Raw genomic sequence first — 16,498 nt, 5'->3', positions numbered from 1 at the left:
AAAACACATTATTATGCAGATACTCTTAAGCGTATTTCTTTACATTTGAAATTATAATATTCCAGCCTCCGCACTGGCTTTTTCCAGCTTTTGCAACAGAAAAGATTGCAGGCGAGGACAGTGTTGATGGCGCTCGGTTGAAACAAATGAATCAGGCTCTTGGATACTGTGTTTGGAGTCAGTAACAAAACCAAACTGTTTCTCATTCTATGAAGCAATCATCTTACTTTCCTTTCAACCATCTTTAAAAAAACATTAAGCTTCTGCATTAAGCCTTTTCTTTGCACACAGTTTTCTTAGTTCTCAGTTGTGTTTCTTTTAATAGTCATTGCATTTTGATTATTGGCGAGACCATTTAGAAGTTTACAAGGCTTATTGTCCATTATAAACCCACTGATCTGCTCATATTATTATTCCCCTCTGACCACACTGTGGATCAGTGCCAGTGATTCTGAAACTAAATGCCAGAGTTTGATGTGGAAAAAGTCTGTTAGTTGCTAATAGCTGCAACGCTGGTTTTCTGTGCTGTAGTTTTTGCCTTTTTTCCACACAAAAGGAAAAGAGAAGGTGGGGGTCCACAGAGGGGAGTAGAAATAGTCTGTGCCGTAATCATTGCTCAGTTTCAAGTCCTTCTCTGTTTGTTTTTGTTGCTTTTGCTCTGTTTCCGTTGCTTCCAGCCCGCCAGGCTCAGGCTCAGGCCCAGGCTCAGGCCCAGGCTCAAGCTTGGAGATAGCAGCCTTGCCAGCACATCACTCAGAACAATGTGCATGGATCCCAGGCCTGACCTTTGAGGAAATGAATACTTTTATTGTCTGTCCATTAACTGAGTCTGAAACAACAGTCGAGTTATTGAAGTGACTCCCCCCTCATCCCCCCCTCCTATAACATGAAAATAGGCCCCCTGAAACAGCCAGAAAACTCAGTGGAAGGGAGGGGTGGGGATCCTTGAGGGTTAGTAACATGGAAAATCATTTATCTGACTGTTTTATTACATTTGTTCCTTTATTTTTCCCCCTCTTTTTTACAGCTGCATTTTTAAACAGGAAATTCAGTGCCCTGTTAATATTATAGTGTCCAGTTACAGTTAGGGCTAGGCGATATGAATAAAAAATCATAGCCCATACACTTTATATATATTCTAAAAACAATTGGCCATTTATTTTATATATGGATTACACATTTTACCACAACATCAAACTATGACTTGTGTCTTGTTTTGAATATATATTAATATACTCTAAAAAGCGTGCCCAGATCTAGTAACCCACCAACTCCAGGCAGGCTATTGTGTGGAATTATACATTTGAACCCGAGGGGGCCGAGTCTGTTTGTCAGAGAAATACAATGCAGCTTCTTATGGTGTGTGGTGCCAAGCCCCATTCGGTCAGGATGACTAATCTGTTATTATCACCAGCCAATCATTGCATGTAAGGGAAGCAGAGGGGGTGGGAATTGCGAAACTCAAGAAGTCCTTCCTTAAATATTAAACGTCCTGGAATTTGCACGAGCTGTATATCTGGGGCAAATGAATCTCCTGTCCAGCAGTGGACTCCTAAAGGCAGTCAGTGTTTCAGTTCACTTATATTAGCTATAAGGCAACATCTGATTATTGTGGAATATTTATGTATTAGTGTACTTTATTTATATTTGTGCATTAGTTTAAGTCTGTTTTATTTATTGTTAACATTAGTCTAGTTTTAGCTGATGGGAACTAAAAACACTTTAGTCAAAATTGTAAAAAATCAGCCTAATTTTAGTCATGTATTATTAAAGGTTCTAGAGGTGTAATTTATTACTTCAATAACTATAACTTCTATAAACAATAGTTTAAAAGATATGCTTCTGTAGGCTCAGTTAACTTGATCAACATTCAAATATTGTAAATGTGAGAGTGTGAAGATGTGTGTACATTCCACTACAAATCGTGTGGAAAAGCCTAATAGTTTATACTGTTTGATGAAAAAGAAAGGAGTAATTTGACAACAAAAATGCAATTTTATTACTCTCAGCCAAGGTTTCTAACGTCGTAGACAAACACTAGAGCTCAGCTTTTAACCATTCGTAGAAACAGTGGAAATGTAGATGTAGTCTGTGGTGTGCTGCTGTTAAAAATGTCGAGTTACCCCGTTTATTTTACACAGCGGGTTTATTTCAATTTTGGAGTTCATACATCAGCAAGTCCCACATTAATGAAGACATGGATGCGGTTGGGGTGGGTTGAGAAGCATCGGGGAGGGTTATATGAAGGTTTTTGGTGGGCATTAACTTGAGAATGAATTCAACAAAGGAGTACTAAATGTCAGACTGACTGTGTATGAGGTGTGTGGGGAGAAATGTGGAAATAATATATAAATAAGGTTTTTTTTTTTACTGTTTACTTGAATATTTTAAATCACTGTTTGCTTCTTGGCCTGTCGTGTGATTACTGTTCCGTGAGGTTAGGCAGTATATTTGTTTGTGTGTGTGTGTGTGCCCGTTTTTCTTTTTAGAGCATGTGGTATTGTGCTTGGGGGTTCTTCCCCTACACCCTCCACCCCCCCTCTTCCTCCCAGTGACAGGCGTCAGGTTGATTTGCAGGTCCTGGCAGGGGAAAGGCACAAGGAGCAAACAGTGTGCGTTCAAAGTGGTGACAAATATCCCAGCGTGCCCACCTCTTATGCCTGGACCACATTTATCTAGTCAGCCATGCTCTCTGCACTCTCACCCCACTCTCTCTCCCCGGCTGCCCCGGCTGAACATGGCTGCAGGACCTGGCTCTGCAGTTTGTAGCCAATCAGCGGCCGGCACCCGTCGCTTGTCTGCTTCACCTCTGACCCTGTGTGAGCATGGGGGCCAGTGACCCAGCGAATACCAGCTCTGTGTGATTTGTGTTGTCCTTATTAGCATTCCTCCATGTGGGTAAATACATGTTAGCCATTGGTGGGCGGTAGGGTCCATATCATTATTGACTGGTGCTGGATGATGGATCATGTTGGGATCATATGGGTTCATCAGCTTTTCGTACAACAATACAGATAAGTTCAGTTGTGGTAGACACTTCAGTCTGTTCTGAAAGAACAGTTCCAAGCACAAAAAAACTAAATGAGTAGTCTTTTTTCTTTTTAGAATTGTGGTCTGGGCTTGATTCCTGCCTGCATTTTTGTGCAAGCTTGTCTAATTTTTGTATGTTTAAGAGGAGCGAACAGAACAAAACAGAACAGTTCAATCAAAACATGCTAATGAGGTCTTTGCTTCTTCGGTTGGCTTGTTAAATGTCAACAAGTTCCCTTTCTTTGGATATAATGCACCACATGATTATTTAGACATTCAGCAAGAAATCAGCCTGATTGCATAGTCTGGAGGGCAGATTTAAAATATACAGGCCAAAAGTGTAAATAATAATCCAGGGATTATAAATGCTGAGAGCTTAGAGCAGCATTATTGAGGCAGCCTGGGTTTAATAACTTTTATAATGCACATAAACTGACATTTCATCTGATATCTTGATATGTTTGGGAAATACATGACACTTTTATTAAGGTATGACCAAAATATCAGTTGGGCAATAGTATCAGGCCATTTTTTTATCAGTATTCCAAAGATATGAGCTCGCTGGACTGAGGATTATGGATTGGCTACTGAGGAAGCTAAAGTGAGGCATTCATTTTAAGGAACACTAGGTCAGAGTGTTTCCTACCCTACTGCAAAATGTACATAGTGCAGTTTCTGCAGGGCTGAGCCACACCACAGTGTTAGTTTTCCCTATTACAGGACAGTGAAACATGATTTTAAGTAAAGATACTATGTAAATACTAGATTTGCTTTAATATCTTACAGCATGAGATGCTGATCTGGTGAAGTGTGAATGCAAAATATTATCGTTCAAATAATATATGTAATAATTTGCATGAGAATAATAAATAACAGCATGTGATTCAGGATGGAATTCTTGGGCAAGACTGGTAAAGCTGCATTAGCTTCAGGGATGGACAATACAGCCAAAATTTATATCACAATGTGTTTCTTAATTTCGGTCATGCGATATATTTACGGTATCGAAGTGAACGATATAAAAGCCACAGAAAAACTGCCAAAAACAACAAGAAACATGAAATTACTGTTGAACATATACCTCTTGGCTTTGTCGACATTAATTTTAATATTATTTTTAAACTAACTTTAAAACAGAGTGCAGTAAACTGGCAGCAGTACCCCATAATGAAAGTCAGTCCATGACAGATGCTGTAAATAAATAAATGTGTATAAAAATTTGATTGCTATTGAAACATGTTATATTGCGATATATATTGATACTAAATTATTGCCCAGCCCTAATTAGCCTCTGTAAAATGATTTGGAGACGTGTGCCTTCCAAATAAATGTTATAAATGTATATGTTTTTCTTACCATGCACTCAAAATAATGACGACTGAGGGAACATCACCACCTCAAGACCTATTCTCAGCTAATCGTTATAGTGATGTCATGCCTTGAAATCGCTGAATAAAATTCTCTAAATAAACTCAGAGCAGCATCATACTAAACATATGGTAGCGGGCGTTCGGCAGACTGAGGTCAGTGCACACTTCAAACATGGCTCCCCTTCATCCTTCTCCTGTTTAGCAGCTTCAGCACACAAAAAAGGGGACGGCATAGCTTTATCAACTTTGATCAGACTCAGCGAGTGATAAATTAGAAATAGAAATCAGGCACGGCCTGTCTCTCTTGTTTATTTTCTCAAAAATAGGAAGCGGCAGTAAGTCTTTCTGTGAGATTTGAAGTATTTTAGCATGCATGATTTTTTTTATTTTTTTTTTTCCCTTTTTTCGACGGCCCCTGCAATTACAAGCCATTTCATCTTAGGGCAGTAATTGAAAAGGCCTTGTTTAGCAGGGAGTGTGGATGGAGAAATCGACACAATGGTGCATTGATAGCGTACCATCTTCTTATCCACTGCCGCCATCTAAATCCACTCCTTTGTGTCACGTTCTAAATACTTTTTAATTAGCTTCATCGAGTAATGCCATTCTTCCCTGCCATTCTCTCAGCTCAGTGTAAACTGTAATCATTTTCTCCCACTCGTGTGCTAAAATAGAGAGAGCTGTCATCGCTGCAGAGCGGGGCTTGCCAGCAAACACGGAGTGCTTTCCATTTTACCAGAGCCCTTGTTTTTGTTGCTTTTTGTTTGACACCTGCGTCCCGAGTTAATACATATTTAAATTGCTTATTAGAAGCACCACCAAACAACAAATATTTGTGCTTGCCTTGTGAGATGGAATGGAAATACATTTAACTGCATCACTTTTGGAGTCTCAGATCAGTCCAATATTGGGCCACATGTACAGGTTTTTAATCTGTAATTTAATAACCAATATCTAACCAGTGCGCTCCAGCGTTATTGCAATTAGGTCACCTTTGGTAAATCTGCTGTTTGTTAAAATATATTTAACAAGCTAAAATAAGATTCTCAGTTCCCAACTTGAAGTCACAGAGACGTGGAACCTGTGAATGAAAAACAGAATCTGCTTTAAGGACGCGCGTCCCGTGGGCTCCTCAGATTTCAAAGTGCTTTTGAACAGAGCGACTATGAAACGATGTTTCACATTAGCAAGTTTTAAACAATTCATAGCTGTTTTCCGGAGAGCTTGTTCAAACGCAATCAAAAATACATACAATTCCCAGGACACGCATTCATATCTGTGTAGCTCCAGTGCTGCCAATCTGTTGTGCGCCGGTGTAAATGTGCTTATTGTGTTTCATGAAAGATGCATTTTCTAAAAAAAACAGTGGGCTCGGCCTTCAGCCCGTTTGGGGACATGGAATATTTTGTACTTTACCTTGAATGTGGACTTTCATAACAGGATTTCCAGCTTTTCACTGTAATTCCAATTTAACAACAGATTTGGAATTACTGGTCAGTTACCGATTTCCAGTGTAAACACATTCCAGATTTATCAAAATGAAAGGAACGAAATTTCAAATCCCAGTCACATATTGTTGCTTTGCTTCTAATTGGAGGTTAGAATTCCAGTGAAGTCCAGGGTTGTTACTCAACATTCCATTCCCGTTCATTCATGGCTTTATCACCTCAGAATTCTGCTCCATTCATGGCTTTATCCCTGTAACTGAGAATTCCACTTCATTCCTAGCTTTAGCACTGTGATTCACAATTCCGCTATGATTGTGGCTTTTTCACTGTAGCTTGGAATTCTGCTCAACCTGTGGCTTTTTAACTGTAACTCAGAATTCCACTACTTTCACGACTTTTTCCACTGCAACTCAGAAATTATAACTACATAAATAATTATGTACAATTTTAAATGCAGCTTGGAATTCTGCTACATGTGTGATTTTCTTAAACTGCAACTCGGAATTCCACCACATTTGTGGCCTTTTTCATTCTAACACACAGTTCCGTTCCATTGTTGGCTGTTTCACTGTAACTTGGAATTCCAGCCCAGTTCCAGCTCTATCACTAGAACTGAAACTTCCCGTTGCATTCCAGCTTTGTCACTGTAACTCAAAAGCAGTAGCAGTGCTCTGTAGAGGTCAGTGCTGATGTATCCCTGCTGGCTGAGTTCAAAGAGATTGCTGGCTTCACAGTAAAACACTAGGCTGTGTGCTTGCTTGTATAAAATAAAACTGCCTTGGGTTATTAGAGCTACGGTTACTTAACTCGCGTCTCTTGAACAATAGGATGACCCAAGGCAATTAGTTCCCTTGAAACATTTGAGTAAGCAAAACTTCACTCCTGAGCTCTGAGGAAGCTAATCCGTCTTTTCTCTTGCTGGGACTGGCTGACTGTGGTATTTACAGCTGGAATGCATTATGCTCAAAATAATGTTCAGGTTTATGGTTTTCTGTAACAGGTTTAAGAGTCATGCTGCTGGCATGGTGCAGTTACATTGTTTCAGTGTTGCTGCTCTTATGTGAACTGCTCTTTTGTTGACAGCAACAATTTCCTTTACAATAACAGTACTTTATGCCTGTGACCTCATTTTACATCAGGATGCTCATTGTTTAGACAGGCACGTCACTGGAATCATAGAAGGTTTTTTTTTTTTTTAAAACACTCCTTTCTTCAAGCTTAGGAATCATTTGAAACAACCAAATGTCTTCAGTTCTGTCTCGATTACAGCACCGTTCTTTTTCCAAGAGTTTCCAATTTGGTTATCAATGACACAGGCTTTTAGAAGTGAAGCTGAGAAGGCTGTAGCCTTGGCTTATTCATGGAGAGCCGTGCAGAAAGTGGTGGACTCGTACGAGCTGTAAGTCTAGTCCAATAAAATATCAGCAGGTAACATAAATCTGGAGGAAAGTGTTTCTCATGGACATCGGGGGGATTGTGCGGAACTACTTGACTCGGGGCAATTTGGGCCTGGAGTCAGGACAAAGACGGAGTCGAATAAAGAGCGACATTATAGAGGTGCGCAGGGCAGTGGGATTGGAGTGACCTGAGCGATCTGTTAGGCTTAGATCTTCCGCTGTTGCTCTTGGCGCGCAAAACGCAATCAGGCAAATTTAACAAGCGAGTTAGAGCATTTCTCCGTAATTGAGATCAGGAACAGATTTGAGCTGTGTATTTTTTTTTTCCCCCAAGCACCTGCTTTCAATTGAACATTTCCTTTGGGCTCAGTGAAAATATGATATGCTTTTAGGGGTCTTCTAGCATTGAAAGAAAGGAAAGGCCTGTTGGAAATAATGGAGGGGGAAGATTTGAACAGAGCCATGGCCCTTGTAACATAGCTGCGTACTTCCGAAGGCTATAAAAGTGGAGCGCGAATCAGAGACGATTAAATTAGTGCTGTCAATGTTAATGCATTAACACACGCCAATGAACACAGGACTTTAAAGTGTTCATTTTTTTTACCGCCAAATTTGGCCACAACGTCCTCCTATAATTCACTATTAGTCTACTGAGATATTAGCAGACTTAAGTATCGATGTAAACAGTGTTGCTACTGATGAATTCAGAAGGTAGATTCCATTTTATTTATGCTGAAATATGTATCAAATTTCATAAATAATTCTCACTCTTACCCCACACACACACAGAGCTCCTGCTTGGTTTCCTACCTCACTTAATCCCTCCATTTATTTCTGCAAAATGAGTCTTAATTTTCTCTATTAAAGCTTACTGTGCCTGATGCTAAAGCTCTCCCTGGAACATTTACTGAGCAAATGAAGAGATTTGAATTTAAAAATCAGCATAGATATTATAATAAAGTAAAAGGAACGGTTTGCTCAAGCAGATTTGTCCTGAACATCACACTACACATTTATCTCCCACCCAAAAGTAATACCATTTGAAGTTTAGTTTTTAAAAAATTGTGTAATTAATTTGTTCATTAAAAAATAATAATAAATAAATCCACAGCCATATTTTCAATATGAAAAACCCAGTTCAGGCCAGATTAAGTTATCCGCAGATTCTGAGGCATCCATTTGATGATGGACCTCCATTCCTGGGAAATAAACACAAACAGCCTGATAGACTGATGCCCTGCTGGTTGCTGTGTCCTAGCTTGGTATGGAGGTTACAGACAGAGGACAATTCACCAGCAGGAGCAGAGCTCTAGAATAGCCTGCAAAGGGTAAAACTTCAACCCCTGTGCTGCACATAGTGCTGCACTACTATATTTGTTCAAAAATAAATATATTTGGCCTACTTAAAATTTTCTAGGCTAGTCTCACACTCTCTCATAGATTAGCACTGTAGACAATAGCCTGTGGTGTCCCATGCATTTAGGCATTTGCAAGAAACAAATGTCTTCTCTCTTGATTACAACTGCCATTGCCATTGCTAGAGTTTCCAGTTTGGTTATCAATGACTCGATGGCACTACTGTATTTGCTTAAAGATAAATATTTTTGGCCTACTTTCCAATCCAAACCGTGGCTGGCCTAGACTCACAGATTAACACTGTTGTGAATAGCTTGTGATATCACACATTTTGGCACTCAAGCCAAGAACTATTACAGCAGCACTATCCTGTTAATGACCCAAGCAGGGTGCGGTGGCTCGAGCCATTTATTTATTTATTTATTTAGTGAAATGAATATTCCATTGTGATTTGTCTCTGTAGAGGCCATGTGTGCTAATAATTACAACAGGATATATGGCACCATGATAAAACCATGGGATCTTGTGTTTTTAGCATTGCGCTAACAACATTTTTATTTTGTCTACCCAGTCTCCCAGCACTGTAGCTCACTAATAACACACAGCCACCGAGACAGCCCCGAGTTACAGTGCACAAACACACGTTAAACACATCCAGCGCATTGATTCATGGCTTTATGACCGAAGTGTAATTGTGTTAGCTGTTATTGATGAGAAGTCTTCCATTAGAACAGTTGCCGTGGCAATGACACACATATTTCACCCCCCTCCGCGGCTTGCGGCACGTTAGTATCAATAATAACACATGCCAATAACCTTAGCATCGACGCTCATCTGTTTTAATAGGCTGCTGTAACCAGGACATATAATAAGCAGTTCTGCCAGAAATACTATCCTTAATGTCTCTCTCGCTTTCACTCTCTCTCTCTCTCGCTCTCTCTCTCTCTCTCTCTGTCTCTACAGCAGCCCTGTGCTCGAATTGATATTTTGACCCGCACATTTCAAAGAGACAGGTAACTATTAAAGCTCGTTTGTCAAGCCTGATTCATTCGACAGTGAGAATGCAGTGGGCTCTGAGGGTGGGGCTCTACTGGAATGCATCTCAGCACCTCTGTTTGACTTGCTGGGAATCCAACAGGCCATTTAGAGCAGCTTTGAAGCCTCTGCATGTACATTAGCGGCCGCTAGAAGTTGTTTTTCTTCAAGCTTAGTCACTGCACCCGGGCGTCTTGTTTGGGTGGGGGGTGGGGGGGGTGGTGCTGATACAGAACAATATCTTTGCGAACACTCAGGTTACCCTCAGAGAAAATCAAAGGGGCTTTTGATGTGGCTGGCAGCCAGTTCTAGCCCGATATTTGTAATTTGGAATGGAAAAAAATGTGGGGTGGGGGGGCTAGAGCAGACGCATTGAGAACATTAACGACTCTGACAGGTGACTTTGAGACATGGCTCTCTGTAAACTTCCATAACAAGCTCAGGCAGGCACCGGAGCAAAAAAAAAGCTGTACACAGACATTATCAGATGTTTATCTGGGTCATGCTGTCTTTCATGCACCACATGTCGTAATTATAGAGTAATATATATCTAAAAAAATTTTTTCACTCAGAAAATGCTTGGGCTTGTAATTGGTATGTTTTCTGTCTTTTCTTGTCTGTAACATGACATTTTTGTTGCATGGGGTGAATAATGAAGTCAGGGGGGAAAAACAATTCCACTCATTCCACTTTTTATTTGTATTCATTTAATTGTATTTAATTTAATTTAATTTTATTTTATTATTATTTGAGATGTCTGATAAAAATTATATAAGTTGAAATAACATGAATGATAAAGTTTCATGTACATTGTTTAACCCACATATGTCCACGTTTTTATCTTTAATTGGCCCTCTTTTGTAGGGGCTCAGCATGGAGAGGTGTTATGTAAATATATTCCCACCGAGGGCCGTTTGACATTTTGTGGAGCACTTGAGCTGTAAACGAGGAGAACATTGCCACAGTTAAAGAGACAGCGTCCCTTACCAAGGATCTGATAAGACTTGTGAGGCTTAGTCCTGCAGATTCAACGGATTGTTTTTTGTTGTTTTTTTTTTTTTTGTTACCAATACATGCCTACCTGCCCCCACCCCCACCCCCACCATCTCCACCTCTCGACAAGGCCCTCTTGTCAGGGGTATTAAAGGAAAATTGCATAATGCGATTTCCAGTGCTCTCTAATGATAGTGCAGCCCTCACCAATTAAATAGCAAAGAGATAAGAATGCCTTTCTTCGGGAAAGGTTAGATTTTATGAGCCAAATGACTGTGTGGCATGGGAGCTCCTTTTGCTGCTGCTCCTTCTTCTCTTTCTCCGATCCCAACTCTGGCCGAGAGCGAAATCTAATCAGGAAAATGTTCGCAGGATCCCTGGGCGATTAACACCGGCCAGGGTGGCCCATAAAAAGCTGGACGTTTTGAGACCGTAGTCAGCTGTGCTAATTGCAAGTAAAAAGGAGAGTAGGAAGGAGAAGAGGAGGTGGAGAGAGAGAAAGAGATACTTCTGTCAAAATGAATTAAATGTATTAATTTCTTCATTAAAGCAACACTACATAAGATTTGGAATTTTTGCTTCTGAGCTCCCCCTGCAGTTGCAGAGTGTAATTCACATTTACAGCACTGTCCTGAAATCAAGTGTGTGTTTTTTTTTTTTTTGGTTTTTTTTTTTGTGGAGGAGGGAGGGCGTGGGGGTAGTTTCCTACCCTTCTTCAAAAGTTGCATAGTGCAGTTTCTGCAGTGCTGAGCCCAGAATAGCTACCACAGAAGCTCTATTCTACATATTACAGCTCAGTGAAACATCACAATGATTTTGAACCCGGAATGTTAATGTAAAAATTCTACTCACTGTTGCTTTAATGTATTAGGCAATACAGGAGCTTGTTGTGAAGAGACAAAAAAGCTCTTGTTTTGTAGTTGTTTATACAATACGACAGTATGAAGTCACTTTAATTGCAGAATTCTATCTGGGTAAATGCGCAACAATCCCTTACCACTCAATCAATAGCAAGGACGGATAGCTTCATAGCTTCTCAAAGATGTTCTTATGTGTCCATTCAGTGTAATAAGATACAAAGCAAAAGAAAGAAAGTATGTGCCTAGCATTTATTCTAAGTGACTCTAACGCATGCAGTAAAAGTCCTATAAAAGGGTAAGAAGATAAATCACAGCTTTATGTTTTGCCTATTTCTTTCCCTTCCAACTGCCACAGAGGAGCAAGGGCACTCAAGTTCATCTGAAGTCAGCACACTTCCTCCAGACTGCTTCCCATTGCTTTGGTATTCTCCTTCTCTCCCTCTCTCCAAACATTAAGCGGAATAATTTGATCAACCGTAAAAAAACACTCTTGAAACATTCCAACATCTGATCTCCAAACTGCCTGGTACTGCTGCAAAATATGGACTAAAACATACTAATATAGCGGTTTGGCCAGGAGTGGTCTTCTCACAGTGGAAGGATGAATCTTATGTCTACTACTCTGAAGCCATACCAGCTATGTAGGAGAGACCCTGTTATATAACTGTAATTATATATTCATTCATTCATTCATTCATTATCTGTAACCCTTATCCAGTTCAGGGTCGCGGTGGGTCCAAAGCCTACCTGGAATCATTGGGTGCAAGGCGGGATCACACCCTGGAGGGGGCGCCAGTCCTTCACAGGGCAACACGTTCACGCTCACATTCACTCACACACTCACACCTACAGACACTTTTGAGTCACCAATCCACCTACCAACGGGTGTTTTTGGATTGTGGGAGGACATCAGGGCCCCACATATTTATAATGAATTATATTAAAGCAACAGTAGGTAAGATTTGGTATTTTTACTCCTGGGCTCCCCCTACAGTTGCAGTTTTAATTAACTTTTTCAGCTGTGTCCTGAAATCAAGGACAAAGTAGCGCTGGGCAATTGATTGAAAAGGAATGGAAATTGACAAAAATTCTAATCAACATAGTCTCATATTCTCTTTGTTGTTAATACTCTTAATATGTCCCCCACTGCGTGTTCATGTACTGTTGCTTTAAAACCACACTATCCCTCAGGTAGTCATGTGATGCTACCACATCCAATCTGCCACATGGAAGCAACATGAAGGAGAACCTAAACAGGGAGGCCAACCGAGCAACTCAAGCAACTTGGAGGTGTTTTGAATTTAGCGAAGACAAATGTAAACACTGGAAAAAACTCAGCAACCAAAATTAATCTCATCAGTCTGTTTCAACACTTTAAGCGCCAGAACATTAGAAAATAAATGTCCCCGCTTTAATACCTGAGCATATTTACAGTACAAGCCTTGTTAGTGAGCTACGAGGGAAAAAACAAAGCCAAAATAATCATACTTTAATCATAATCGAGGTACAATGTTCACTTAATCGTGATATTGATTTGAAGTAATATCGCCCAGCACTAGGGTGGGGGGTTATATCCTGCCTGTCTCCCAAAGGTACATTGTACAGTTTCTGCAGTGCTGACCCCAGAGTAGTAAGAGCAGAGGCGTTATTCTCCCTATTACAGGTCGTTGAAGCATCCCAATGATTTTTAAGTTGTAGTTTTAAGGTCAAAATATTACCTAGTGTTGCTTTAAGAATAGCAGTCAATAATATGACTGATTTTTAAATATAAGACTGCATTAGCTTAACCACAGTAAAAATCCTACTGTTAAATTACAGGAGTTTCTTTGCTTATCAAAGCACCTGTAGAACTGCAGCAGGTCAAAGGTGTTCATTTTAAGTGGTTAGAGGGCTTATATGCATAATGCTTCTGCCATATCATTATTGCTAAAGCCAATATTGAGATAAAAGATTTATTATGTAGCCCTACTGCCTAGGATCAAGTGTTTTTTAGGCGCTCGTTATCTCATAACCAATCCATCTCATTAACATCATGCGCCCAGGCCGTTTTCTGTCACAGGGCTGTTTCTCAGGCTTTTGACTCCAGCAACAGATGCAGACTCACTTCGACTGTGTCAAGTAGATCATGTTTTACGGCTCCCCAGCAGCATGTTCTAAACTGTCCAGTGTGTCTGAATAACACTGGAGCACTCCAGTATGTGGAGATCCACCAGCCAGAGCAGTTTCTGCATCTTGCATGGTACATTACGAGCGCCTATATTCTAGGCTTGGATGCTATCAGGGGTGCTATCTTCTTTTTTTTTATTACCTTTTTTTTTCTTTTCTTTTTAACATCTCACCACTGCAGGGATGTCACGATGAAAGCAGAAGGAAGTACACAAAAACACTCTTGCTTTTCATTCTTCATATAGGCCTGAATGACATGGCTCCTTGCCCAGAGGCTTTTATATTGCCAATCCTAACAGAGGGCTGTCATGTTAAAACAGCAGTTTGAGCCATAGTGAAACATTACTTTTCACACATCTATATTTCAACCGGGTTCATCTCTCTGTCTTGATAGATAAGCAAAACTACTGCTTTATGCGAAAGCTGCACCAGCTTCAGGAGAAGGACCCTGTTTGGGTTATAAGCCCAGTTTGGTCTGTTGGAGATGAACTGTGCAAGTTGGCTCAGCACTTTACATCCATGACGTAAATGACATGTATTGGTGATGTTTTACAGGGAACGTATGACATTTGCTTCAGTGCACATTTTCTTTATTGGCACCTATGTGTGTAACATATTGGGGAAAACGGATAATACAATATACAATTATTTGTTTTTTCAATTTTTCAAAAGTATATTATTCTGAAGCTAATGTGCATGCAAAAGCATTAGACAAAATAAAAGATGTGCCATAACTGTTGAACAGGTTACACATAACACCCAATGTGTTGAATTCAGCAGATAAAATTTGCATTGTGCATGATTGTGCATTCAAATGTGTTGAAGTTATATTCTGAGAAGGGTTCTTTTTCACTTAGTGAATCAACCGTGTGTTCAGAAACTACAAATAGAGGAGCCTGCCTGTAGGAAACAGTGTTATTGAATGTTATAATTATAATCTATTTAAAGTTTTAGGTGTACAAATACGTTTGAATTATTTTATGTTTTTGTGTAACGTGTAATTATAATTAGAAATGTACACATTATCCTGTTCTTTTGTCATTTTTATGGTAACTGTTGCGTATTATTAAAAATGACCATTGTAAAAAAATATATATATTACACGATGTTCACGAAGGCTAACATCAAAATCGCCATCTTTAAATTGTCTAAAACAAATCTCACATGTACTTTTGAATATAGTATCATATAGTATCACATGGTTTGAAGCGCTTTTGGTGTTAAACTGTGTTAAAATGTGTGATAATGTTATCTCTGTTATTTCTGTGTTCTTGCAGGTGAGGATGCAGAGGAGAAGAGGATTCTGGTGCTAAGTTATCCACAGTACTGTCGATACCGCTCCATCATCGCTCGTCTCAGAGAGCGGCCCGCATCCCTCCTGACGGACCAGGTGGTCCTGGCACTGGGGGGCATCGCCTCGCTCACCAGTAACACACAGATCCTCTACTGTAGAGACACTTTTGAGCACCCGACGCTACTGGAGAACGAGAACATTTGCGACGAATTTGGTAAGCATGGTTATTGTAATATTTTACTGTTTGTATTTCCTTCAGTTTGCAATAAATATTTTCCATGCTCTGCATTCACACACATACTTTGCAATATTGGACAGCATCACATAACAAGCTACCGACAGTAAAACATCGGAAATGGGCTTGTCATGTCAGTGGCTTTTAAAGAACAGTAATTATCACAAGACACACAAACTGCTATAATAGTGTGTTAAATTTCAGTTAAAAATTTAATTAATTACAATCTAATGATGATCAAAGGGTTGCATTAAATAAATAATATACATCCAGATATAAAATCTGAGAATGACTACTGTACTCAAATTGTATCAAATTATATGGATGTACATGATTTAATTTCATGCAACACAAAAAAAATGAAATTAAGGTCATTCAAAGTTTGTTTTTTCTTGTGTGTGTGTGAATAGAGCCGGTAATATTCCGGAGTATCACAGTATACTTATGCAGTGCCTCCCACATGCGCTACAAAGGCGCCGTCCCATGCCTGAACCATGCGGAACATTTCCAGCTCTGAGAACACATCCAACACACTACATTTGTAAAAGGGCAACTCCGGACATTTTCCAGTGTTTATATTTGATAACAGCTTCAAAGCTGCCTTAGTAGCTAACTGATTACACACTTAAAGAAATATTACTCAGTGCTAAGTTCTATAGCACCTGCCAGAACTTATTCACTCTTGTTTTACTCTCTGTCACATCACATGCGTTTTATGCTTTCTTTTATTTTGTTTGTCTCACCCTAAGTCATAATCACACCCACACATTCACAATTTATATTTCTGTTTATTGAAACCTAAACACAGGACTGTGAAAGCTAAAAAAGGTGGACAGCCTAAATAACTATGATTAGCTGAACTAACGGCGATGTGGTGCTTATGTGCGATTATGGCACTTAATATGCTTGCTGTACCTCACAGTTTCTCATAAATGTTTTTTAATGCCAGCATTCTGTAAACATCATCCAACATGGCAACAATGAAGCATGAGTAGGTCACTTGTAGAGTGATGCAGATGCTAGTGGACAGCAGCATGTGTGTGTGTTCTTCTCTGGAAGAATGAGGTTTGAATGAGTGAGTGGATGAATGAGAAGGCTACTGGATAGTCAGGAGGGTGAGTAAGTGGACTTATCGATGGGCAGTTGAATGAAAGAATGAGCGCAATCCACACTCACAAGCAAACGAAAGAAACCCCCAAAAGGACTTGACCGAACAAACGTCCCTGTGAAGGTTGTGCTTTATCTTAATTACCTGACGGGCGCTAAACTCTCGCAGGAGAGCCTTTGGCAGGGTGATGGGTTCTGGCACTGGCC

The 16,498-nt window shown here is 39.9% G+C and overlaps 1 protein-coding gene across 1 annotated transcript in view; it reads left to right on the top strand.

Annotated features, from left to right (window-relative positions):
• The window catches only part of arid5b (AT-rich interaction domain 5B), a 115,086-nt gene that overhangs the window by 18,814 nt on the left and 79,774 nt on the right, over window positions 1–16,498 (top strand). The window contains exon 4 of the mRNA XM_066665814.1: window positions 14,933–15,163. Coding sequence (XP_066521911.1) covers window positions 14,933–15,163 — 231 coding nt within the window. The remainder of the gene's footprint in view (window positions 1–14,932; window positions 15,164–16,498) is intronic.

Source organism: Hoplias malabaricus, chromosome 3 (genome assembly GCF_029633855.1).
Source record: "Hoplias malabaricus isolate fHopMal1 chromosome 3, fHopMal1.hap1, whole genome shotgun sequence".
Taxonomy (NCBI): domain Eukaryota; kingdom Metazoa; phylum Chordata; class Actinopteri; order Characiformes; family Erythrinidae; genus Hoplias; species Hoplias malabaricus.
The sequence above is the reverse complement of the archived record's forward strand: the minus strand, read 5'-3'. Positions and strand labels throughout refer to the sequence as shown.